Source organism: Bos mutus, chromosome 12, assembly GCF_027580195.1.
Source record: "Bos mutus isolate GX-2022 chromosome 12, NWIPB_WYAK_1.1, whole genome shotgun sequence".
Classification (NCBI taxonomy): domain Eukaryota; kingdom Metazoa; phylum Chordata; class Mammalia; order Artiodactyla; family Bovidae; genus Bos; species Bos mutus.
Genome location: NC_091628.1, coordinates 15,983,413 through 16,010,173, shown reverse-complemented (window position 1 = coordinate 16,010,173; position 26,761 = coordinate 15,983,413). Strand labels below are relative to the sequence as shown.

The 26,761-nt window shown below is 38.8% G+C and overlaps 1 protein-coding gene across 5 annotated transcripts in view; it reads left to right on the top strand.

The window, feature by feature from the left end:
* The window catches only part of ZC3H13 (zinc finger CCCH-type containing 13), a 102,358-nt gene extending 77,971 nt beyond the window's left edge, over nt 1-24,387 (top strand). For 2 of the 5 annotated variants that reach the window (XM_005896746.3, XM_070380276.1), the window contains exons 12-19: nt 3,962-4,514; nt 8,633-8,736; nt 9,092-10,270; nt 10,958-11,476; nt 13,898-14,050; nt 16,016-16,216; nt 21,277-21,440; nt 23,556-24,387. In XM_005896746.3, coding sequence (XP_005896808.1) covers nt 3,962-4,514; nt 8,633-8,736; nt 9,092-10,270; nt 10,958-11,476; nt 13,898-14,050; nt 16,016-16,216; nt 21,277-21,440; nt 23,556-23,726 — 3,044 coding nt within the window. In that variant the 3' untranslated portion in view covers nt 23,727-24,387. Of the gene's footprint in view, nt 1-3,531; nt 3,616-3,961; nt 4,515-8,632; nt 8,737-9,091; nt 10,271-10,957; nt 11,477-13,897; nt 14,051-16,015; nt 16,217-21,276; nt 21,441-23,555 lie in introns of all 5 variants that reach the window. The other 3 variants (XM_070380277.1, XM_070380279.1, XM_070380278.1) reach the window with 3 other exon arrangements.
* The last annotated feature ends 2,374 nt before the right edge of the window (nt 24,388-26,761 follow it).

Below are 26,761 nucleotides of genomic sequence, written 5' to 3'. Positions count from 1 at the left end.
TTGTATATGTTAAGCTAAGCTAAAACATTTTCTGTTATTCTACTAGAAGACCTCTTAAATCAGTATTGAAGCAAGATACTAGAAAGCAGTTTAGAAGGGTTATAAGTACTTTCTTAAACAAGCTTTTATTGTCAGTATGTGTTAGGCCTTTGAGCATTTGTGACCTTATGAAGGTCTTACTAACTTTGCCTAGTTACTAAAGTAAGGTTTGCTATAATGCTGAAGTTAACATCATATAAAACTTGGAGTAGGGGACTGAGTGTTGATGCTTCAGAGTGGGCTGCATTATATATGAGGCAACATTCATCTTGATATGGGTAGGAATAAGAGGAGAGCAAAGACAGTAAGAAACCTTGTACTTTTGAGAGCATAGATGAGATCAGAGACATAGATGCGCGCTGCTGAGTTGAGTTTGTTATAGCAAGCCTAATACGTTTGGGTTGAAAGATGTGTATGATTTCCTTAGTTACAGATGAGGCTGGAGTTGATACGATCTGTGTTAATGCCTGAAATGATTTCTTCCCAAACACTGATTCACCAGTCTTTATTTTCTTTAATCTAACACTGTGTTCTGGTAATGCTTTTTTAATATCTTATTTATTTTTCTTTTTTTCTAGTTTGATGTCCCTCTCAGATTTTTCTCATCTCATGCCTGAATTCAGTATAACATTTGGTTTCAGCCTTATTTAGTTCAACCACATATGTATTGAGTTACCAAGAACTTTGAAAGTTGCTCTTTATATACTCTCTGGCTTAATATTTTTTTACAGTATTAAGTCAGAAAATGTATGTTTTAAATCCTTTTATCTTTCAATATTTGTGAGCGTAGGTATAATAAGGAAATCTGTGTTTATAATTTAGGAGACTTGGGCCAAGAGAAGGGTAATGATTCTTTTCATTGTCAGAGAATAAAGTTCTAAAGCTAAAATTCAAACTATAGGTTTTCTGACTACATGTCCTGTTGTTTCTATTTTACTTTACTGTAACTACCTCAGTAAATATCACTTGTACAATTGAAATATACTTTTGATTATAAATTCTACAAATGATTAAGGAGTACAACCACACTTTGCCGGGTTTTTGGAGTACAACAGTTCTTGCACTTGTAGAACTTTATAAAAGGGACAGTATGCCTCCTGAAGAAAGAAATGATTGGTGGATGCTATGAAGGAAACACACAAGAGATCCAGATAGAAATAAAGGATGAGTGGGACCTACTTTCCTTAAATAGTGTGCTTATGAAAAATTTTGAGATGACATATATGCAGAGTCATAAATGCAAGGAAAGAAGCTAGCATTATAGGTATTGAGGGTAGAAACATTATATGGAGAGAAAAGAATATGTGCCAGTTCTCTGAGATGGGAAATAACTTCATGTGTCCTAGAATTTGGAAGATGATCAGTGTGACTAGAGTACAGTGAGCAAAGGGAGATGGGTAGAGGTCAGAGGTAGAGATGTGCTCAGGACCTTGTTCTTGTGCTCAGGAATTTAAATCTTCTCATGTTCTTCACAGGCTGATTAGGGTAGATAACCAGATATGATAAATACTGCTACTGTGTGAAGTTCTGTGAGAAGACAGATGCACACAGAATTCTGAGGCAATCCACAAAAGCATCCTGAAGAAGAGACATCTGAATTAGGGCCTGAGGGATGAATAGGAGTTGGCTAGAAGGAGCCATGAAAGAAACACTGTCAGGTAGAGAGTCTAGCATGTGTAGACACACAGGACTGGAAAAAAAATATGCTTTGGAGAGTAAAGAATCATGAGGTTGGAGCAGAGGTGTGCTACAATTGGAAGGAAAGGAAAGAAGCTAGGAAAAAGGATGGGTGAGAGACCATAGACCATGTTGTAAATAGCCTAATAAGTCAGGCTAAAAAATTTGGATTTAATTGCCTTTTTCACTGCCTATAATAAGTGCTTTTAAACAGCCTTTTTTTTTTTTTTTTTTAAGCAGTTGGGGAAAAAAAATAGTTTTCATCAATTAAAAATAAAAACATTAGAGAGTCTACAAAAAGACCAAAGACAACATTAGACCCCTGATAATATGGGCATCCAAGAAGAACTGACCAAAGTCTAAGTTAATAATATGAATTGTAGGAATTGAGAGAGGAAATGGAAAAAAGAAATATTTTGAGAGTGAAATTTATGGTACTTGAATACAGTGGGACTTGGACAACTCAGAATGGGTTTCATGAGTGGGCATGCCATTCATTAAAGTAAGGAAGTATATGAAGAGAGGTGTACCTTTGAAAAACACATTTTTGGGGAAGGATACAGAAGATGAGATGTATTAAGTGATGTTCCTTTTCATTTTCTTTGAAGTGTGGAACTTTGTCAGCGTGGTTGGGAAGATAAGTTTTCATTTGTCAGAAAAAGCTTGCCTGAGTAAAGCAGTCTATTTCCTAACATTGCTATAATCAGAAATTTCAAGTATGAATTGCTATAAATTACAGTATTGAATTTGTTTCAGGTTGTTTTGTAAGCTTTGTGACGTTAGTATGACCCCCAAACCAGGAATTCAGACAAAGACATGAGTATATAGCTTTCCAGGAACTAGAGTATAGTACATGGAACCATTTTAAATTTAAATTGATTTCAGCAAAAAAAAAAAAAAAAAAAAGGGGCTGGGTGTAAGGGAACTGACTTCTAGTCCTGAGAGCCTCATGTATTTACCATCTCTGTGACTTTGATAAATCAACTTTTGGACCATAAATTCTAAGAAGAACAGGAGGAAAGGAGGGGTGGACAGAGTTTAGTTTTCTTTCAGTTTTAAGTTTTAAAATTCTGTGAACTTTCATAGCTTGATATATAAAGAATAAGCATGGATAATTCTGATTTCTTTTACCTGTGATAAGAAAGGAAATTCAATATTACTATATTGGCCCCTTCCCTACAGATATCCTAAAATTATTCTGATTAATAAGTTGATGCTAGAGATTTCATGTACCAACCCTGTTGGCCATATTGTTTTGGACCTTTATGACTAACTAGTAAACATTACTTTGTAGTGTGAAAATAGAGACATCGTAGTAGCCTAGATCCAGGCACAGTGACCTGCTTTTCAAACATGGCTATCTCTGTGGAAAGGTTCATGCCATTTTCTTAGACATTTTTTGATCCCAGACTAATTTTTTGCTCAATTGGGCATATTGGGCAGCATGCATTCAGTCTGTGTTTATATGATTCGTGTATTAAAATATATATATATATAAATTTGATGAGGTTATCATCATTTAGCATTTTAAGAAAACAGCTCTTCATCTGAGTAATTATATGATTAAAGTTTTCAGTTTATTAGTATTTATAAATATAGATCACTAATATGAAACACTTTTTATATTTATTTCAAGATGGCTAAGCATCAGTACCCTTATATTCTATTTTATGATAAATTGACATCACAGCAACAATTACTGACAGATGTTTTGTTCTTCTATATTTTCCTCACATAGTAGCTACACTTTGTGTATATATTTTCGGCCTGAAATTAGAGGTGTGACTTACGAGGGAAATTTTTTTTTTCCTTCAGCTCCTATGTTCTACACCTCCTGCTGCCCCTATCCTTTGCCACCAGTGTTCTCAGGCCCTGCTGGGGGGACAGAGAAGATCAGAGGTGAAGGGTAGAGATGGCAGAAAATGGGGTTGGAGCAGTGGGCTGGAGGCAGGGTAGGGAGCATGCAGAGAAAGATGAAAGGCGGATCAGCGGGAGGTGGGAGCGGGGTTGATGGGAGCAGAAAACGCGGTAGTTAGAGGGCAAATAAAGTTGACCTTTAAGAAAAGAATACTTTTAAACATCTAGTGGTGATTATTTGGATGATTAAAAGTAAATATAGTACCTGATTTATATTTGTTGCCAGTGTGACCCTATACACAGATAAAGTTTAAGATTTGCCATACTGTCTTAACAATAGCTTTAATCTGTCAAATTAATCACTGATGAAACTTGATTTTCATTGTAGATCAAAGACCAAGCTCACCAATTCGACATCAGGGAAGGAATGACGAGCTTGAGCGTGAGGAACGAAGAGAGGAACGAAGAGTAGACAGAACGGATGATAGAAGAGACGAAAGGGCTAGGGAGAGAGACCGGGAACGGGAGCGCGAGCGGGAGAGGGAGCGCGAGCGGGAGAGGGACCGGGAGAGAGAGAAAGAGAGAGAACTGGAAAGAGAGCGGGCGGCGCGGGAGCGCGAGCGCGAGAGAGAAAGAGAGAAGGAGAGAGACCGGGAGCGAGAGCGTGACCGGGAGCACGACAGAGAGAGGGAGAGAGAGAGGGAGCGCGAGCGGGAGAAAGAGCGGGAGCGCGAGCGCGAAGAGAGGGAGCGGGAGCGTGAGCGGGAGAGGGAGCGCGAACGCGAGCGCGAGCGGGAGAGAGCGAGGGAGAGGGAGCGCGAGCGCGAGCGCCAGAGGGAGTGGGAAGACAAGGAGAAAGCTCGCGAGGACCGCAGGGAAAAGCGGGAAGATCTGCGAGAAGACCGGAACCCCAGAGACGGCCACGAGGAGAGAAAGTCCAAGTAAGTGACCTCGAGCCAGACTTGTACATTTTAGTGGAGGAATTCAGAAAGTTCCTTACATTAAGTTTCTCAGCGGCACCTAATACCCTGTTCATTCTCTTTCCTCTCCGCATTTTCGTGTATCTCAGCTTTATTTTCTATATTTGGCATGCAACATCTTTTGAATTGTTGACGGAAAAAAGTAACAGTTTTCCCATTATTTTATTTCTGTATCCAACAGATACAGTTAATAATTTTTGTTTACTGTTTGATTGCAGCCATTTTTGATGGCACATTGGTTTGACTGCTGGAGACTTGTTTTTAACAGGAATCCAACCTAACAGTGGTAGAACCAGTGGATTTGTATCCCATCCCTTCATATCCACTGTATAACAAGTTAATAGAGTTGGCTTGTCACCAGGACATAATGCTTGTCCCGTTCCTGATAGTCCTTTATGAGTTTGGTGTACTTAGAAGTTTAGAATCACCGCTGGCAGGCTACAGAAGCATTCATAATGTCTTAGAACTGAGGAACTTCTGGAACCACCAAAGAAGAGAGAGAGAGAGAGGTCCTCTCTGGACTGTGGAGTTATAGTTGTTTTGTTTAGTATGGGCTTCCCAGGTGGAAGAGTGGTAAAGAACCTGCCTGCCAAGCAAGAAACGTGAGTTAGATCCCTGGGTTGGGAAGATCCCCTGGAGAAGGAAATGGCAACCCACTCCAGTATTCTTGCCTGAGAAATCCCATGGACAGAGGAGCCTGGTGGACTACAGTCCATGGCATTGCAAAGGTTCAGTTCAGTTCAGTCGCTCAGTCGTGTCCAACTCTTTGCAACCCCATGAACTGCAGCACACCAGGCCTCCCTGTCCATCACCAACTCCCGGAGTTCACCCAAACCCATGTCCATCGAGTCGGTGATGCCATCCAGCCATCTCATCCTCTGTCGTCCCCTTCTCCTCCTGCCCCCAATCCCTCCCAGCATCAGAGTCTTTTCCAGTGAGTCAACTCTTTGCATGAGGTGGCCAAAGTACTGGAGTTTCAGCTTTAGCATCAGTCCTTCCAGTGAACACCCAGGGCTGATCTCCTTCAGAATGGACTGGTTGGATCTCCTTGCAGTCCAAGGGACTCTCAAGAGTCTTCTCCAACACCACAGTTCAAAAGCATCAATTCTTGGGCGCTCAGCTTTCTTCACAGTCCAACTCTCACATCCATACATGACTACTGGAAAAACCATAGCCTTGACTAGACGAACCTTTGTTGGCAAAGTAATGTCTCTGCATTTGAATATGCTATCTAGGTTGGTCATAACTGTCCTAGGGAGTAAGCATCTTTTAATTTCATGGTTGCAGTCACCATCTGCAGTGATTTGGGAGCCCAAAAAAATAAAGTCTGACACTGTTTCCACTATTTCCCCATCTATTTCCCATGAAGTGATGGGACCAGAAGCCATGATCTTAGTTTTCTGAATGTTGAGCTTTAAGCCAACTTTTTCCCTCTCCTCTTTCACTTTCATCAAGAGGCTTTTTAGTTCCTCTTCACTTTTTGCCATAAGGGTGGTGTCATCTGCATATCTGAGGTTACTGATATTTCTCCCAGCAATCTTGATTCCAGCTTGTGCTTCTTTCAGCCCAGTGTTTCTCATGATGTACTCTGCATAGAAGTTAAATAAGCAGGGTGACAATATACAGCCTTGATGTACTCCTTTTCCTATTTGGAGACCTAGATGTGTTGTTATTATATACCGAGGACATTTTCCCTTTCCTTTTCTCTCTTACTCTTTTTTTTTTTAATACCAAAAAACTTATTGCTCAGATATGTGGGAAGTCCAGGGTTTTTATTTGTTCTGATGTGATTATACTCAGATTCTCAAAGCATCAAGAATGGTATTTCTGCACTATTTTCTTATGTGTTAGTTTTAGACTTAGAAAGCTTTTCCCCAAATGACGGCTAGGATGACCCCAGGGTTATACCTGTCAGCTCAGTTAAAGCCTTCATTTGAGGAGTAAACAAGAGAGCTAAGCCAGTCACTATAGCCACAAGAATCCCAGACTCTGATTGGTCAGTTTTGAGGTTTTACAGACCTAAAACCAAACATCCAAATTAAAGGCCTTTTTTTTTCTTTTAATGCCAACTAGAATAGAGGATGCAGTTAAATTTGTTAAGACAAACTGAAAATCATTTATATAGCTTCAGTTTCTTTGCCCCTACTTCTAGCTCATTTGCCTCATGGTGAATACACTCTCTGCTTTAGGCATTTGCATCATTGCTGTTATGGATTTTGGTTATAAACAAACAACATACCACAGAAATGGAGGCTTCTTCCATTAGGTCTTGCCTTCCCTTCAGTCTGCAGCGGTGGTTTTCTATAGTTCACTCTCTGGCTTCCCTCACTCTGCATTAAAAGAAAATATCTCACATTAAACATAAAATTCAGATACTACCTTTAACACATGTAGAGCAAAATATGTATTATTTCTCTTTACTCTGGCCTCTTTAACTCTCTGTCTTCTAAGATTAAAATTCTGAAATATTTGTTATTTGTTTTTTAGTCCTATGCTTTGATTATATTTTCATGCTTCTAATCTCAATGTACAGTAGCCAGAATTTCTTGGAGCTTGTTGTGGTTAAATATTCCAAGCATTGACAAGCGCCCCAGAAATTTAGTAGTCAGCTGCTCAATAAAGTAACTTGGTATATGAGATAAATATCTTGATGTTTTTATCTATTGTTATCTCAGTATATTGTCATGGTGGAAGTTTAAAACCACCACCATTTATTTGGTCATGATTCTGTGGGTTGGCAGTTTGACTCAGCTCAGCAGAGTGGCTCTTCTGCTGGTCTCATGTAGGATCACTCTGTTTCTCCAGTCAATCTAGCAGGTCAGCTAGGTCTGAATGACCCCAAATGGCCTTCCTCACATGTCTGGCGATGTGCTGGTTGGTGCTGGTTGTTGCTTAGGGCATCTTGACCTCTTTCCCTCTAATACTCTAAACTCTGTTTTTGCATATGATAATAGATACATACCAAGAAGGCAAAAGCAGAAGCTGAAAGGCCTCTTGAATCCTAAATCTCCAGACTTACACGGTGTCATTTTCACCACATCCTCTTGTCATATATAGTAAGTCACTGGGTTAGCCCAGATTCAGAGGATGGGGAAATAGGCTACCTGATGATGGCAGGAGCTTTAGATAAGGAATTGTTACAAGCTTGGGCCTGCAGGCGTCATACTACATCTGGGGCCTCATTTTCTACCTGGTTGCTCATCTGTATAAATGAGCCATCAAGAAGGTACATGTGCTACAGTGTTACTCAACTTCTGGTCATAGTATTTATAAACAGTGTTTGTTTAAAAAAAAAAAAAAGGTGGTCAAAATTCAGTGAAAATATAGGAAAACACTAGAATAACGTAAGTATCCAGAGATACAGAGAACACTAGTCATCTAAAGTTTAAAGAGTAAGAAATAGTGAACATATGAATTATTTTATTAATTTGTCATTAAGTAGATGATTTAGTTCTAAGAGGTGAGTTAGAACCAGTTTTTCCTAGTGTGCCCACAACATGACAGGCACTGGGCTTATGACATAACAAATGTATTCCTCACTGCAGTTTTATGAGATGGACCCCCATTTTTCACCTATATTCAGATGAAAAAGCTAAGAATGACTTCAAGGAATTTACCTAAAATTGCATAATAAGTAACATGACTAAAAGTTGAACTCAAGTCTTATTTGACCACAAAGCCAATACTAGGTTTTCTCATTTGTCTTTCCAACGAAAGGTATTTCTATATCATAAAACAGTAAAACTGATGAATAAGTTTTAGTAGAGTTGAATCCTCTGCTGTGTCACCACTTTACAGTAATTAAACTGGGCGAATTTCAGTGAGCGATTCTACATGTATGGTAAAAAAAAAAAAAGCAGAGATGGCACCATGTATTTTAAGTCCACAATCATTAAGTCTCAACAAATGAAGAATTTTGTTAAAGATGCTAAATAAATGCCCTTTGTATGATACAGATAGCTCTGATAGTATTGTTATCCTGCAGTTATATCTTATAGTTATAGTAAAAAATAATAGTAAAAAACAAGGAAATCTTTTTCATCCCCTGGAATCTTACAAATTATGTTTGTCTGATTTAGGAAGCGCTATAGAAATGAAGGGAGTCCTAGCCCTCGGCAGTCACCTAAGCGCCGGCGAGAGCATTCTCCTGACAGTGATGCCTACAACAGTGGAGATGATAAAAGTAAGCAGAATCTGTGTTCCCTGTTTCTAGAGTCAGACTCATTTGTAACCATGAGACAATTCTTTTACATCAATAGGAAATGATGAATTAAGATTTAAAATTTTTACTTGCTCTACTGCTTCTGAATATATCACATTGCGACTAAAAAAGTATGTGTTCGAAATATATAGTCATTTTACCACAGTGGCACTTGTCATTTCCCACTAGTTGTAGTAAAGCTGTACTTCGGTTTTTACTGAAATTATTGTTATTTTTACACTTAAAATGAAAAGGGAGCCTCTGGTTTGTTATTTATAGGTAACATGCAGTATTGTTAACATGATGAAAGTCTGATGACTTTTATCTTTTGGTCTAGATGAAAAACATAGACTCTTGAGCCAGGTTGTTCGACCTCAAGAATCACGTTCTCTTAGTCCATCACACCTTACAGAAGACAGGCAGGGTAGATGGAGAGAAGACGATCGTAAACCAGAAAGAAAAGAAAGTTCAAGGCGCTATGAAGAGCAGGATTTCAAAGAGAAAGTTTCTTCTGTAGATAAGCAGAGAGAACAAACAGAAATCACAGAGAGCTCCAGAACTCGTTCACAAGACCTGACAGGACACCACCCATCCGAAGATCGAGACACCTCTGATGGAGCTTATGAGGAGAGCAAGAGAAAAGCAAAGATTCAAAAGAAACCTATTAAGAGAAAGAAGGATGATGATGTTGGAATGGGGAGGGGTAACACAGAGATAGCGTCTGAAGATGGTCAAGTATTTTCACCAAAAAAAGGACAGAAGAAGAAAAGTGTTGAAAAGAAGCGTAAGCGGTCCAGAGGTGATTCTGACATCTCTGATGAAGAAACGGTGCAGCAGAGTAAGAAGAAAAGAGGCCCGAGGACTCCGCCTATCACAGCCAAAGAGGAGCCGGCTGACATGCCCAGTGATAAGGATGGCGCTCTGGAGGACCCTCAGAAGAAAGAGGATACAGCGTTCAGTGACTGGTCTGATGAGGACGTGCCTGACCGCACGGACCTGACGGAGCCAGAGCACGCCGCCACTGCCACCACCCCTGGAAGGACCCCTTCGCCGTCTTCTCTCCCTCCTCCACCGCCTCCTTTGGCTGCTACCGCGGCCACCCCTGCCACAGCCTTCAGCACATCGACCACCACCATTTCCACCTCCGCCCTCCCCACCACCAATACATCTTTTACCAGTGAAGACTCCCATAGGAAGTGCCACAGAACACGGGCGGAAAAGGTAGAGGCGCCTCATGTTACTATAGAAGACGCACCACATCGCAAGCCAGTGGATCAGAAGCGGAGCAGCAGCCTCGGCAGCAACCGGAGCAATCGCAGTCACACGTCTGGCCGTCTGCGCTCCCCATCCAACGACTCTGCTCATCGAAGTGGGGATGACCAGAACGGTCGAAAGAGAGTGCTGCATAGCGGCTCAAGAGACAGAGAAAAAACTAAAAGTCTGGAAATCACAGGAGAGAGAAAATCCAGAATTGATCAGCTAAAGCGTGGAGAACCTAGTCGAAGTACTTCCTCAGGTAATAAAAACAAATTATAACCTAACCAGTGTTTCTTATGTGAGTATATTTTGTACATTTTTATGTTTTGTTCGAATTATAATTTTAAAGTAAATGCTAAGTTGTTTATACACTGCCTTAAATTTTTCAAGGAGCTTAAAAAGCTTAGCCATCCCACCATGATGTTACCTATTATCACATTAATACCAATAGAGTAGAGGTACATTCAGTGATGTCACTCAGTTTAACACCAGCATATTAGTAGTATATCTTGGTGGAAAGCACTTACATGTTAAGGGTCTCTCTATTGATGCCTAAAAATTTTAACCTTCTGGTTCTGCTGCTTGCAACCAATGCTTTTTCTCTGTTGACTGCGTAAATAAGGTAGGGGGAGAGGAGGAAGTACATAATGAAATGATCAGTTCTGTTAATGCTTACTTATTTTTACATACTTATTTCTTTAAAGATCTTTTGTGGTTATAGTGGAAATAAACAAGGAAACAAACATGCCTTTTGCATATTTGACACTACTGAAGAGTGGTGGATGTCTTTCTTTGAGATGGATTTTTCCCTTAAGATGAGTTCTTTGGATAATTTAAAATAAGTACAGAAAAAGAGAAATTGTAAGTTTTAAAAGACCTTGTATTAAAGCGTTTTATTTCTGTTTTATCATGTGTTAAGTCTTTGTATATGGTTCATTGATTTTAGATCGCCAGGATTCAAGAAGCCATAGTTCCAGAAGAAGTTCTCCTGAGTCAGATCGACAGGTCCATTCAAGATCGGGGTCGTTTGACAGCAGAGAGAGGCTTCAAGAGCGCGACCGTTATGAGCACGAGAGAGAGCGGGAGCGAGAAAGGAGGGACGTCCGGCAGAGAGACTGGGAGCGGGATGCCGATAAAGATTGGCCCCGGAATAGGGACCGGGATCGACTGCGGGAACGGGAGAGGGAACGGGACAAAAGGAGAGACTTGGACAGGGAGAGGGAGAGACTACTCTCCGATGCCCTGGAAAGGGACCGGGAAAGGGACAGGGACAGAACGTTTGAGGGTTCTCAAGTAGAGTCTGTGAAACGCAGTGAAGTCAAACTGGAGAGTGAGCATGACAGAGACCTAGAAGGCAGTTCCCGAGACTCTGGAGCTTTGGATAAAGAAAGGCTGGATAAAGATCTGGGATCTGTGCAGGGATTTGAAGATACAAGTAGAGCTGAGAGGACTGAGAGTGTGGAAGGTGAGTGTCACTCCTTTCCGTCTCTTTCACTGCCCCGTTTCTTCTCAGATCTCATAGGAAACCAGCACTTCCCTTTTGAAGGGTCATCTGATAAGATTATTGACTCCATTGTTTTAGGGAAAATAGATTTTATAAGGAAAAGGCCTATGATACTTAAAAAACTTGTTCCTCTTGTTAGTACTTTTAAGGTAGACTTGGTTCTAATAAGCCTAAATGAGATAAAATTATAGTCATCCTTCAGTCTCTCAGATTCTGCAGGAGTGGGTTCCAGAGCCTGCCACAGGTAGTAAAATCTGAGGATGCTCAGGTCCCTTATTAAAACTGACTCCCAGCTCCTAGAATGAGGGACTCTGAGAAGGCCACGTACACCCTTTTACCCAGTCAGAGCCAGCCTCCGCTGTGTGGCCCTCCGTTGTCCATCCTTCACCCCCAGCCTGCTGTACAAAGTGACTCACCTCTGTGTTCTCTGGATGGTCTCCCTCCTCAAGCCTTCTCTGAGTCTGCTCTTCCCATTGCCTGACAGACCTTTTCCCTTCTATCTTTTCTTACTCAAACAGCAAGTCCCAGTTTATGCATTATTTCCTCTGTGAAACCGTCTCTGCTAAAGGTGCTCTTTAAAATTGCCAAAGCACCTTGTTTATACATCTTTAATAGCATCTCTGCACCATATTGTAAATTATTTTTCCATGGTTCTCTCCCCGTTATATTGTACTCCTTTGTTAGGCACCATAGGTTTTTATTTCTTTATCTTCGAGCCGCTAGCAAGGACACAATAAATAGCTGATGCATGAAAATCTGTCCTGCCTGTCCATACCTGTCCTACGTCTTATTCTGTGGTGAATTATAGCCCAGGGTAACAACAGTAATGGCCTCCCCTGAGAATGCTCCTGGAAATTCTGCCTCCATGAACTGTCCAGTTCTGATACCAGTGCTTATGTGCCCTTTCCACTTCAAGCCCCCAAGAAACTTCTCGGATGCTTAGTACATGAGCAGTAATATTTTACATTCCTTTTATTTGCTGTATTGTTGTACTAGTCCCAGAATAAAGTTGTTCACATTCTTTTAAAACTATAAACATCCTTGTATCTTTTGGTTATTTGGTTAGATATATTTCAGTACACCAAACTGTTAACATATTTTTTCTACTTGACAAAAACGTTTCTACCTCGTGGTCGTCACAATCATTTTTATCTAAAATTTGAATTTCAGTAGCATCAATTTGTCAGCCATAGTACTATTGGAGGTACAACCTTGGGGTATAATTGAATGTAATTTGAATTAATCATTATAATCACTCTCCTGTGACTAGAATTTGTGCCCTTCATCCCTAAAATATACCATTCATTGTTTGTGATCATGGATAATGTGGCATGGAGATTTAGAAGTGAAATGAAAAACTTTACCCACTTAAAGTAGGACAGTTTGATAAGCTTGAAAAGTTAAAAACCCTTTTATTTGCATTTATGTTTAGATGTATATTTGTATAATGAAGTTAAAATTGTTTAGAAGTGAATTGGTGGGGGTATGAGGAGATTAGTACAGAATTTAATACAGTAGAAAATTATTAGAAATGACTAGAAACATCCCATAGTTTATTTGCTGCAAGTTTATATCTATAAAGGATACTGTTGCATTTTGAAACCTAGTGTTGTAAACTCAGTAAAGTATATGGATAGAACCTGCTTAGAAATCTTAAATGTACTGTGTAGTACTGTGATAATTGAAGTTTACAAGTAACTCACCAAGAGACAAAGCTTTAGTGTAGGTAGTTGAGACAAGTTGGTAAATAAAGAAATGGAAGATACACTAGTGGTTAATAACAAAAATACTTTAAAATTATATTACAGCAATCTTTTAAAATTGCATTTATTAATTAAAGGAAAACATTGGCATAGGGAAGATAATTGGGAGATCGGTGGTGGAGGGGGATGGGGATTAATGGCACTTACATTTCTACCTCTCCACTGTAGAGTTAGGTCTTCATATCATGAATAAAATATTATGAGCTAAGACTTAAACTTCGAATTAATTCTAGTAATTAGTTTGCAAGCTTTTAAAAATTGAATTAATTTTGATAAATTAATGCATCCTTTTGAAATTAGTAGATTTTCTGAATCAGTTTTATTAAAGTTAACTAGTATTAATGTTAGTGGTAGATTTTATTTCTCATATTTTAATTGTATTCTTATAACCTATTTTAATATTGCTGTCCATACTGTGTTCTTGTCATTAAAACTAAATTAATTCATTTTTAAGTTTTCTTTTGAAATTATCAAGTGTTTTGAATAATTAAGAAAAGTAGTTTTAAATTAAAAAATGCTTCTCAATTTTTTAGTGTGCCCAGCCTCTCCTCTTTGGTTTCACTTAGATGTCCCTTTCTTTTAATGCTCTCTTTGGCATGAAATTAATTTTTCTGTTTAGCAGGAGACGACGAATCCAAGCTAGATGATGCACATTCATTGGGATCTGGTGCTGGAGAAGGATACGAGCCAATTAGTGATGATGAACTAGATGAAATTCTGGCAGGTGATGCTGAAAAGCGGGAGGACCAACAGGATGAAGAGAAGATGCCAGGTAATCATTGCAGAGGTGGTTAAACATAAAAGGTATTTAATTAAGATATTGAGGTATTCTTTGTTTCCTTTCATGCTGTAAGAATTGATAAAACACAGAATCTTCCCAGTTGTGTTTTAATTAACATTGAAAGGCCAATAAAGTGAAAATTATAGTTATTATGCTCTGTTCATTTTTAAATAGACATTGCTTATAAATTGAAAAGGGCAGTATCTAAAATAGCACAAGTGTAAGATTTCCTTTCCAGAGTTTGATTCCTATTGTAGGACCTGGAATTTAAAACAGATGGTAGGTATATGGTACAGAGCTTCACAGCTGTGTTCCACAAACTGTTGAAATGACCATTCAGAAACTTAGTAACTTGAGGTTGTATTTGAACACTATTTCTATACTTCTCTTGATTTTCCAAATTCAGTAATATTTTCACTTACAGTGTTTTATTCATTGCCAGAGCTTACTCCAGTGACTACACCATGAATCAACAACCTTTATTGTTCTTGTTGAATCATCCCAATTAGTCTAATTGTTACTAACAATTTATCATAGTAAGGGTTTTGGGGTATGTAGAATATTAAATCTTTATTTTGACTTAATTTGCTCTTGTATTTTACAGTTTTTTATACTAATGTATAATGTATGTATGTTATCTTTATTATTATCAGCTATTAGGTGTTTCTGAATAGAACATTATTTTGTTAATTTCCTAAACTGTTCCTTGTCAGTGGATAGATGATTCTCAATTTTAATTATAGCCACTGCCTGATTCTTAAAGTTTTCATAATGAATTATTTGTTTTTTAAAAAGTAGTGTCTGTGTATTTGTCTGTTTGTGCATGTACACATTCAAACTAAATACATTCCTAGATTTAATTAACCCTTGGATGATTCTGGTACCAAGTTTCAAAATGTCAGACCTAGTCTTAGTGAAATAGTGGAATTCTTTCATTGAGACTCTCTCAAGCAATTTAAAGGCATTATTTGTAGGAATGGGTTTGCTTAGGTGCTTGTTTGCTTGCGTTTTGTTTGTTTTGGATTTTTCTTTATTGAAGTATAATTGACATAAATTACGTTAATTTCAGGTGCACAACATAGTGATTAGACATTTGTATATACATCGCAACATGATCACCACATTGTCTAGTTACCTTGACATGGTATCATCTACCGCCATGCAAAGTTACATAGTTTTTTTCCTTGTGATGAGAACTTTTCATACTTTCTAGCAACTTTTAGGAGAAGGCAATGGCACCCCACTCCAGTACTCTGGCCTGGAAAATCCCATGGATGGAGGAGCCTGGTAGGCTGCAGTCCATGGGGTCGCTAAGAGTCGGACACGACTGAGCAACTTCACTTTCACTTTTCACTTTCATGCATTGGAGAAGGAAAAGGCAACCCACTCCAGTGTTCTTGCCTGGAGAGTCCCAGGGACGGGGGAGCCTGGTGGGCTGCCATCTATGGGGTCGCACAGAGTCGGACACAACTGAAGTGACTTAGCAGCAGCAGCAACTTTTCATGTTGGAATACAATGTTGTTGACTAGAGTCACCACACACTACATTGCATTGCCGTGATTTATTTATCGTTGCAAGTTTGTACCTCTTGATACCCTTCACACATTTTGTCTGACCTTTGGATCCCTCCCCCTCTGGAAACCACCAATCTCTATATCTATGAGTTTGGATTTCTTTTTATTTGTTTGATTCTTTTAGATTCCACATATAAAAGAAATGCAGGTGGGTGGGAGCACTTGCCTATGACCTCTTTACTATTTTCCTTTGGTGAGGAAGTTTATTTGTAAAATTTCTTAGACTCTAAATACTAGTTTTTATAGAAAATCTTTTTAAGAATATGCCTTTTTTAATTTAAATTACTTATCATTTGCTTTCCTGTGTCTTGCAATCTGTATTTCTCCCTGGATAACAGGAATGGTATTTCTTGGTGTAAGAAAATTCTGTAACTTTTTGTAGATCCGCTAGATGTGATAGACGTGGATTGGTCTGGTCTTATGCCAAAGCATCCAAAAGAGCCACGAGAGCCTGGAGCCGCGCTCTTAAAATTCACACCTGGAGCTGTTATGCTGCGAGTTGGCATTTCTAAAAAGTTGGCTGGTCCTGAGCTCTTTACGAAAGTCAAGGAAACATGTCAGAGACTTTTAGAAAAGCCCAAAGGTAATTCCATCCCAGTTTAAGTGTGTAATGTCTAATATAAATATAAAGATGCCTTTGAAAAGGATTCTGTTCTGTTCTCATGTAGCAGTTATGATATAAGAATTTTTTTTTAAGAATCACTTATTTTCATTATTTAATCCTCATGGTCAAAGTTTGTTTTATTTTGAGAGAAATTTAAACCTACAGATGAGTTGTAAACATAGCGCAATGATCTTTCTGCATCACAATTACTTTTTAACAGGTAAGTGTGAAAGTGCTCAGTGGTTTGCCCAGGGCCAAATGAGGTAGATCTTAGGAAAGTGAACTTAGATATTTCTCATATCTAAGCAGATTGATAATCTTGGCAGGGCTTTCCCCTGGGAAATGGAGAATTTTGCTCAAATGCAGATGTTTAGATTGAGACTTACAAAGTGCTTAAGAACTCAGTCTGTGAACCAGATGGCCTGGATTCCAATAGGTACACCACTTAATAGCTATAGGCAATCTATATGTTACTGTCACCATCTGCAAACTGGGAGAAATTATACTGCCAAGTCACCTGATTGTTAGGAGGAGCAAATGAGTTATCACAAGTAAAACACTTAGAATAGTTTCTGACATGCAGTGATGCCTAGTAAATATTACTACTGCTGTTTAGTTTGAAAGTATTTTATCACATTGATTTTAGACAGTGAAAACAGCTACAGCTTTTTATTATTCCAGAACATTTTTAGTTTGTAGAATTTTTTTTTCCTCCTGTTATCTGAAACCTACCTCACGGTGTTTTGGCAGCTTATTGGGCTTCCCTGGTAGCTTGGCTGGTAAAGAATCCACCTGCAATGCAGGAGACCCCAATTTGATTCCTGGGCCAAGAAGTTCCCCTGGAGAAGGGATAGGCTACCCACTCCAGTATTCTTGGGCTTCCCTGGTGGCTCAGATGGTAAAGAATGCACCTACAATGCAGGAGACCTAGTTTCAGTCCCTGGGTTGGGAAGATCCCCTGTGTTTTGGCAGCTTATTAATACTTTATTAATGGGGAAGAGGAATGTGAAAAGGATAGGGGGTAAAAGATGAAAGCAGTAAGATTATTTAATGTTTTATCATGTTCATGAGAGTGAAAAAGTTTGAGGTAAAAGAATTGAGCTTTTTACTAATATAAAATTGGAAAATGTTTGTTTTATGTTTCATGAATACATGTTCTCTCCAGCTGTTAGCATAAGCAGAAACTGTCTTGATTTTAATACGGCCCAATATACATAGACCATAAATTATAAGTGAATATGTGTTAATCTGACAAATGACCACTGTCTTAAGTTCTTGCCCATTCTTTCCCCCTTGTTTGATTGGCTCTGTGATCTTAAGCATGTAACTCCCGTGGGCATAAAATGATGTAGTGAAATCCCTAAGGTCTTATCCATATCTGCAGCTATTTGCTTCTGTGACTTTTGTTAATGGCATTTCAAGTTAAAATCTGTTGCATAGTTAGCAAAATTAGACTATAGTTTGTCCCTAATGATCACTTAAACAATGAAAATATACACTGTGAAGAAGGATTTGATTTTTCCTTACCAAGTAGTCCAGGCTTCCCTGGTGGCTCAAGACAGTAAAGAATCTGCCTGCAATGTGGGAGACCCAGGTTCGATTCCTAAGTCAGGAAGATCCCCTGGAGAAGGAAATGGCAACCCACTCCAGTGTTCTTGCCTGGAAAATCCCATGGGCAGAGAAGCCTGGTGGACTACAGTCCATGGGGTCTCAAAGAGTCGGACACGACTGAACGACTAACACTTTACCAAGTAGTCCTGTTTTTTGGTGGTGAGTAGCTTTATTAGACAACTAATATATGATACTGAATAGAAGTTCTCTAAGGAATAGGACTGTATTTACTGCTATATCCAGTGTCTGATGATCTGTACTACTAATTTTGCCATTGCCTTGAGTAGTATGTGACACATAGTATTTGATAAATATTTGTGAAATAACTGATAGTGATTTTTTTTTCTAATCCATTTTGTCTGTTTCTGTGTCCCAATACTGAAGAAAGTATATCCCTACTCAGTATGTAATTTTTTAATTGGAGTATAATTGCGTTACAATTTTGTGTTAGCTTCTGCTGTGCAGTGAAGTGAATCAGCTATATGTATACATATGTCCCCTCCCTCTTGGACGTCCCTCCCACCACCTCCGCCGCCCCCCACACCCGATCCCACCCTCTAGGTCCTCACTGAGCTGGGCTTCTTGTGCTGTACAGCGCTTCCCAGTAGCTATTTTACACACAGCAGTGTGTATATGTCACTCCTAATTTCCCAGGATATGTTTTAAATTCTAAAGGCTTAAAGCAGAAAACTTGCATGTGTACTAAAATCTAAATTTCTTTTGTCTTAGGTTTTTTGATTATAGTATGATTAAGTACTTTTGAACTAAACTTTCCCAGTTATTTTAGTTTCTTTGGTTTACTTGCACTTAGGTTTAATCTTCTCGAGTCATTTGGTACTGGTCAGTTTAGATCCAGGAAGGGACTAAGGCTAGCCATGTTACACTTTCCAGTGATGTTTGCAAGTGTGTTTTGTACTTTATAAAAGTAATTTGTCCTAATGAGCAGTTTTCAAGGAAGTGCTTGGACTAAATGCAGGTTTCTTTCTTTGTAGTTACAGCAGAATGGTTGTTAATGTTTGTTTTTTTAAATAGTGTGCATTATATGGCTGTGTCATCGGCTCAAACACTGCTTTGTGTGAATCACGTGAGGAAGTGCCTTTTCCCAAGGTAACCTAGTTCCAACTGTGGAGAGTCTGTAGATCTAGTGGGAAGACGCTCCCACTGTATTTTAAAAAGCTCTGCAGATGATTCAGATAGACATCAGAGTTTGTGAACTATTTTTGAGTTTTTATTTACATTTTTGCTTTTTATCATCAACTATATTACATAAGACAACTTTTTTCTTAACTAAATATCTTATCTCACTGTTTATGCCTAGCAGTTCAGGAAATGAAATATATAATGCAAGTCCATCAATTTTTAGTCACATGTGTCCATTTTGTTTTTATCTGGTGGTTCTTTACTCTTTTCCTTGCTAGCAGTAACCTGTTTGATCGTGTTGTTATAGAAACACTACCCAGTACCATTTTGCACTCTTGACCAGCTCTTAGAGTGCTAGCTTTGAAGTTACTATTCTTACTCTTTTCAATTATTGACTGGTCCTATTTTCTGAATTTTTCTTTCCTTTTTGTCTACTTTTAACAGATTTTCTCCTCACCTTGCAAGCTGTAACTTACAGTGATTTTAATTTGATACCTTGTCCCTGGTTTTTATAGTGACCGAATATTGGATAAAATTTGTAGATCTAAACACCTCATCACTTTCCTAACGGAGATTTTCGGGGATCACACTGTAGTCACATTATTATAGCAAGATTCAAATGTAGTAAAGTCCTGAACCTAAAACTTTTAGTGGTTGATGGTAAGCAATATATTGAATTTGACTTTACTAATTAACTTGAACTTTTCTTCTCATAGTTCAGTTCAGTCGCTCAGTCGTGTCCGACTCTTTGCAGCCCCATGAATCGCAGCACGCCAGGCCTCCCTGTCCATCACCAACCCCCGGAGTTCACTCAGACTCACGTCCATCGAGTCAGTGATGCCATCCAGCCATCTCATCCTCTGTCGTCCCCTTCTCCTCCTGCCCCCAATCCCTCCCAGCATCAGAGTCTTTTCCAATGAGTCAACTCTTCGCATGAGGTGGCCAAAGTACTGGAGTTTCAGCTTTAGCATCATTCCTTCCAAAGAAATCCCAGGACTGATCTCCTTTAGAATGGACTGGTTGGATCTCCTTGCAGTCCAAGGGACTCTCAAGAGTCTTCTCCAACACCACAGTTCAAAAGCATCAAGTCTTCGGGACTCAGCCTTCTTCACAGTCCGACTCTCACATCCACACATGACCACAGGAAAAACCATAGCCTTGACTAGACGGACCTTTGTTGGCAAAGTAATGTCTCTGCTTTTGAATATGCTGTCTAGGTTGGACATAACTTTCCTTCCAAGGAGTAAGCGTCTTTTAATTTCATGGCTGCAGTCACCATCTGCAGTGATTTTGGAGCCCAAAAAATAAAGTCTTACACTGTTTCCAGTTTCCCCATCTATTTCCCATGAAGTGATGGGACCGGATGCCATGATCTTCGTTTTCTGAATGTTGAGCTTTAAGCCAGCCTTTTCACTTTCCACTTTCACTTTCATCAAGAGGCTTTTGAGTTCCTCTTCACTTTCTTCCATAAGGGTGGTGTCATCTGCATATCTGAGGTTATTGATATTTCTCCCGGCAATCTTGATTCTAGCTTGTGCTTCTTCCAGTCCAGCGTTTCTCATGATGTACTGTGTATATAACCCATGTCTAAATTCTGTCTCTCCATTTTGCTTTTCTTATATCTTAAAAAAAGTGACTATCAGAATATTTATTTTTGTTTGAGACTAGCAGTAAAACTAGGCTTCCCTGGTGGCTCAGTGGTAAAGAATCTGCCTGCAATTCAGGAGATCCAGGTTTGATCCCTGGGTCAGGAAGAGCTCCCGGAAGAGGGCATGGCAACCCACTCCAGTATTTTTACCTGGAGAATCCCCATGGACAGAGGAGTCTGGAGGGCTGCAGTCCATGGGGTCGGTCACACAGAGTTGCACATGACAGAAGCAACTAAGCAGCAGCAGCAGCAAAGCTATATGCTGGCGTTCTCTCACAGAGCGCAGGTCACATTTAATATTACAAAATAATTTTCACCAATGTTGGGGAAGTGAGGCGAAGTCACTCAGTTGTGTCCGACTCTTTGCGATCCCATGGACTGTCACCTACCAGGCTCCTCTGTCCATGGGATTCTCCAGGCAAGAATACTGGAGTGGGTTGCCATTTCCTTTTGCAGGAGATCTTTTCAACCCAGGGATTGAACCCAGGTCTCCCACATTATAGGCAGATGCTTTACCATCTGAGCCACCAAGGAAGTCAATGTTGGTAACTTCGATAATATATAGACTTTGTGGACTATTCATCCAAGCAGTTAACACTTCTGTTTTCAGAAGCCTTAATGTGTGTTCTTTTTTTGAAAGATACAGACAGTCTCTTTGAACATGAACTCGGGGCTCTCAACATGGCTGCATTACTACGAAAAGAGGAAAGAGCAAATCTGCTTAGTAATCTTGGACCATGTTGTAAAGCATTATGCTTCAGACGGGATTCTGCAATCCGAAAGCAGCTTGTTAAAAATGAGAAGGTACTGTTATTTCCTTAGAAAAATCGGAAAGTGTTGAGTCGTATGGACATATTTTTCATTTGATTGCTTTACAGTGAGGTTCAGGTCTCATTATCTGTTTTTATGCATTGGTTTCCCAGTCATATACACATGTAAGAGAAAAAATTTTATTAGAATTTATAATACCTTTTATTTTACTTTAATACTGTTGAAGAACATTTGTTTTGAATAGCAAATTGTTAGAGGCTTAAAGAAAATTTAAAATATTCCTGTGAAATACTTTTCATTTGTAAAGTTTCTTTCAGTAATAAAATATACTAGAAATTTATTTAAATTGAAGATAAAGGAAAAACATTTCCCAGATAAAGAGTGGTAAGGAGATTTTATTACTATATAGAGCATGTTTATATATATAGTGTTTATGAAAATATACCAAGTTGAAGAGAGGAAACAAATAGAAGTGATTATGTGTAAGCATTTACTTGAGCAGAATAAAGGGACTTGAAACCCAGCTATTTTCTGTTTGATTCAGGTAAGGAACCCCAGTTGAGAGGCTGTATGGTTTGCAGTATCATCAGACTCCTGCTCCCTTTTTATAAAAAATATTTTGTAACATTTCCTGGTTCCTTCTCTAATGTGCCATAGTACCCTTCAAAAATTATGATGCCCAAAAACACCCCTGCAAATTTCTTATTGAGAACCATTGTTCAGAACCTTGTAAATCCTTCCAGTTCAGGGTAGACCATGGATATGACATTATCAAAGTTCTGTTATGGTTTGGCCCTTGTATCATTGGTTATAAGGGCTTAGAGTTGGGAAGACGGTGGAGTACAGAGGGAAAACAAAGGAAGGTTTTGTTTTTTTTGAATGATGAAATTTCTCTATTCTATTCTGATTGTGGTCATGGTTTCTTAACTATAAACATGAGTTAAAAACTCATAGAACTGTATACATAAAAAGCTAGTTTTAGTGTATCACAACTTAAAAAAAAATCTTTTTTTGTAATGCAAATGTGACCAAGGCATCATTGTTCCTTTAAGGATTCTAGAAGAGAAATAGCAGAATGCTGGAAATAGCAAATCTTACCTTATTTCATTATTCATGGTTGGAGAATGTTAAACAAAATTTCACGACAGTAACTTTCAAAACTTCTAAGATAGTTTTGCTGCTGCTGCTGCTAAGTCGCTTCAGTCGTGTCCGACTCTGTGCGACCCCATAGACCGCAGCCCACCAGGCTCCACCGTCCCTGGGATTCTCCAGGCAAGAACACTGGAGTGGGTTGCCATTTCCTTCTCCAGTGCATGAAAGTGAAAAAATAAAGTGAAGTCGCTCAGTCGTATCCGACTCCTAGCGACCCCATGGATTGCAGCCTACCAGGCTCCTCCATCCATGGGATTTTCCAGGCAAGAGTACTGGAGTGGGGTGCCATTGCCTTCTCCTCTAAGATAGCTTTAGGTTCCAATAATAGAGGTCTACCTCTTAGAACAAAGGAGATGGTAGTTTCGCAGTAGATGGCGTGGATCAGCTGTCTTTGGAGAATTTGTTCAGTTCTAGAGCCTGCATCTTATGGCACATTAGCAGACCAGTAAGGAGTGTGGAATGTTCGGTGCCCTGTGAAAGTAAGATGGAATTAGTGTGGAACTTCATACAATGTGCCATGTGTTTTTGTTGTTTTGTTTTGTCATTGGAAACAGTGAAGTGAAAGCTACTTGATTACCTGTCAGGGATTGTCAAGAAGATTGCTTTCTTTTGTAAGATTCCTTGAGTCTGAAAACAGCATTACTTAATTTTGCTTTTAAATATCCAGTACAGCCCATGTGGCGCTACTAGTAAAGAACTTGCCTGCCAATGCAGGAGATGTTTGATCCCTGGGTTGGGAATGCCCCCTGGAGGAGGGCATGGCTACCCACTCCAGTATTGTTGCCTGGAGAATCCCATGGTCAGAGGTGCTTGGCAGGCTACAGCCCATGGGGTCACAAAGAGTCTGACACGACTAAAGCGACTGAGCATGTACACACAGCTAACTTAATACCTATCGCAAACTGATTTTTCTTATAACTGATTTTTGTTAGCAGTTAAACCTGTCTTTTCTACTGTTACCTAATCTACATCTTTTTAAACTTTTTCTCCAAATAGGGCACCGTAAAACAAGCTTATACAAACGCTCCAGTGGTAGACAATGAACTGTTACGACTGAGTCTTCGATTATTTAAGCGAAAGACGATGTGCCAAGCCCCAGGACCTGAAAAGACTGAAGATGATAAACTTTCACAGTCCGGTATCCAACAGGAACTCTGTGTGTCTTAAGACTGAAGTCCAGGTACATTTTTGGTACTATTTTCCTTCAGCAGTGTGTATTCTTTTTCAAAGTTCTTTGGTTTGACAAGCATTATTAGTGACAAAGACAGAAAAGACTTACCAGCCATGCTAAAATAGTGATGAACTTTTTTAATAAAGTTTAAAGACACTAGTTTGGCGAGCTTAAGATTTTACATAAATTTTTACACTGTCCAAAATAATGTGAAAGCATCTAGATTGAGTTGTAATTTATTCTATACCTTTTGGTAAAACTGAAGCTTTTGAAAACAGTCATCCTTACGCTTCTAGCCTACACAGATTTTTTTATGAAATGGAGCCAGAGCCACTGACTTATGTACTGGATCATCCTTACAGAAACTGCGATTTTCTCCAGAAACAGTGTGTTCACTGAATAAACACACACACACCATGCACCACCGTGATGCACAGGACACAGAGGGGTGCTACTGTGTGTAGGCTGGCCTCCTGCAGGAGCAAGCCACAGTCCTGTTTTCTGAAATTCTAAGTAGAACTACTTAATGACTCTTCAGTTTGTTAAAATATATGTGCATTGTTACAATGTATATTGGATATATTTCAATTCTCAATGGTTTTGTTTGTTATCAGAGATTGTCAACTTTTTATTTTTAATAAATGTACCTTCCCTTTCCTTGTTCTAGATTTACTTTGCTCATTAATCTTATTCCTGATGTTCAAAAACATTTGTCATCAACATTATATGTTTCGTACTTAACATATTTTACTGCTTGAGTTATTGGACAGCTGTAAATAATGTGATAAGAGTTGAGGATGTACTTTAAGTATAGCTCAGTAATACTTGAAACAAACCATACTTTTCAGAACTGTAACCTTTGATTATATTAATCTGCCTCTAACCTATAATATATAAACAATTTACTTTTTATAAGTTACAGTATATCTGCTTTATTTTGTATGTACATACTTAACTCATGAAGTGGACTCCTAGAAGTATCTGAAATGGACTCCAAAGTGCAGAATTTGTGGGCAGACAGTAAAAATAATGAAGGAAACCAATCAAAATTGTAATTTTCCAATTGCCTTTCACAGGTTTTTGTTAAAACTGTAATTCTACGTTAGCTGTCTCAGTAGTTTTGTACCTTGTCTCTGTGGGTAATATACTGTAACAGGGTGAAAGTTTATATTCAGGAACATATATTGTAGTCATTGTGCACTTAATTTTTATAAAATACTTAACCAGAAAAGGAAGTAGTCATATTTCCAAATGACCTGGAAAGCATGTATAAGAAAACTGCAAGTAGCGAAGCAAAAACCAAAAAGGTAAGCAAAAAGATTTTTCAGGTGTCTGTTTCTTCTTACCAATTGGTAAATCTTTTGAATAAGGAAAAAATGTAAAATTCTTTAATGACCTGGAGAATGAATACCCTTTAGAAAATTACCTTCTGTTTTAGTGGATAATAGTGTTCTCTGTAGCATAAAGATTTAAAGTCCTAGATTCTCTGAGTTCAAAGACATGTGGAGTATAACAAAAGTTATGGTTATCCTGTTCTGTCCATTGACTTTTAGGAATATTTCTTTACAGAATGAAAACTATACAGGTAGATTTGCCATTTAGTCAAATCTGTTGCCTTTTTAGTTTGAATATGTTAAGTTGTAAAAGAAAAATTTTAAACTCTTTCTTTGCTTAATCACAGTACTCAGAGCTTTATGCTCCCAATGGGAATGCAGTGTTAAGTCTCATAAACATTCTATGTATTGCTAATCATATACCCATAAAATTTTTCTAAAGTGAATTTTTGTTGGATTTTCCATAAAATTTCTTGGACCAGTATTTGTGGAAACATCTTTTGATCTATAAACTATTTGTTAGTAAAGTCTTCTGTCTTGTAACTGATGAAGTTTGTCCTCTTGTCACAACTGGACTCTAGCTGCTTGCAATAAGGAGTTGTCCAGCTAGAGAAGAGGCAAGACTATGTGTGCAATCCACAGTAAATAAAATGACAGTTAACAGATACTTACATTCTGTTGAATCAGTTGGTTTCTTTTGCGAAGGACAGATTTCCTATTTTGTAAAGTCTTGTACTAACTTTTTCATTAAAAAATTCTCACCATACTCAAGTAGTACCTTAATATGTTAAAATCTGACCTGTCACTTCTCTTTATTCTGATCAGTAACTGCAGGTTATCTTTCCCATTCTTCCCCATGACCACTTGTGACTTATCTCTATTAATCTGAGAATTTGTGGCATCAGCAGAACATACTCTGTTATTCCTTACTGTTCAGTTGGGCAAAGATTAAGGTAAACAGTATCTATAGTGTCAGTGATGCTTTCAATTTGTTATTTTAAAAGGATATGGGTTCCAGCTCAAGATAACAGTTTCCTCTGAAAAAAAGAAAAAACAGCATTAGCCGAGAGATTCCTACAAGGAAAAACCCATTTCTAAGCTGGTAGAGGCTGAGACAAAAATCTCACCATCAACTCCACTCTCAGTGTGGAGACCCACAATCAGGAGGGAAATTGCAACCCTGCATTCTCCCTGAGGCGTGAAGAGTTTGAACTCCACATCTTGCATCCCAACTTCTAAGACCTGCCCTGGAGAGACAACGCCCCTAAACAACAACATAAATTATGAGACCCACACTGAGACACCATGTAATTAAGGTTCAGGTTAAAGACCAAGAGAGTATCTTATCGGCAGCAAGGAAAAAACCACTTGATACTTAATAAAGGAAACCCTATACGACTATTAGCAGACTTCATCAACTGGAACTTTACATCCGAGAAGGAAGTGAGTGGGATGAGATATTCAAAGTGCTGAAAGGAAAAAAAACTTCGAACCAAGAATTCTCTGCCTGGCAAAGTTAATGGAGAGACTAAGACTTTCCTAGACAGGAAACACTCGGAGAAGGCAATGGCATCCCACTCTAGTACTCTTGCCTGGAAAATCCCATGGATGGAGGAGCCTGGTGGGCTGCAGTCCATGGGGTCACTAAGAGTTGGACATGACTGAGCGACTTCACTTTCACTTTTCACTTTCATGCA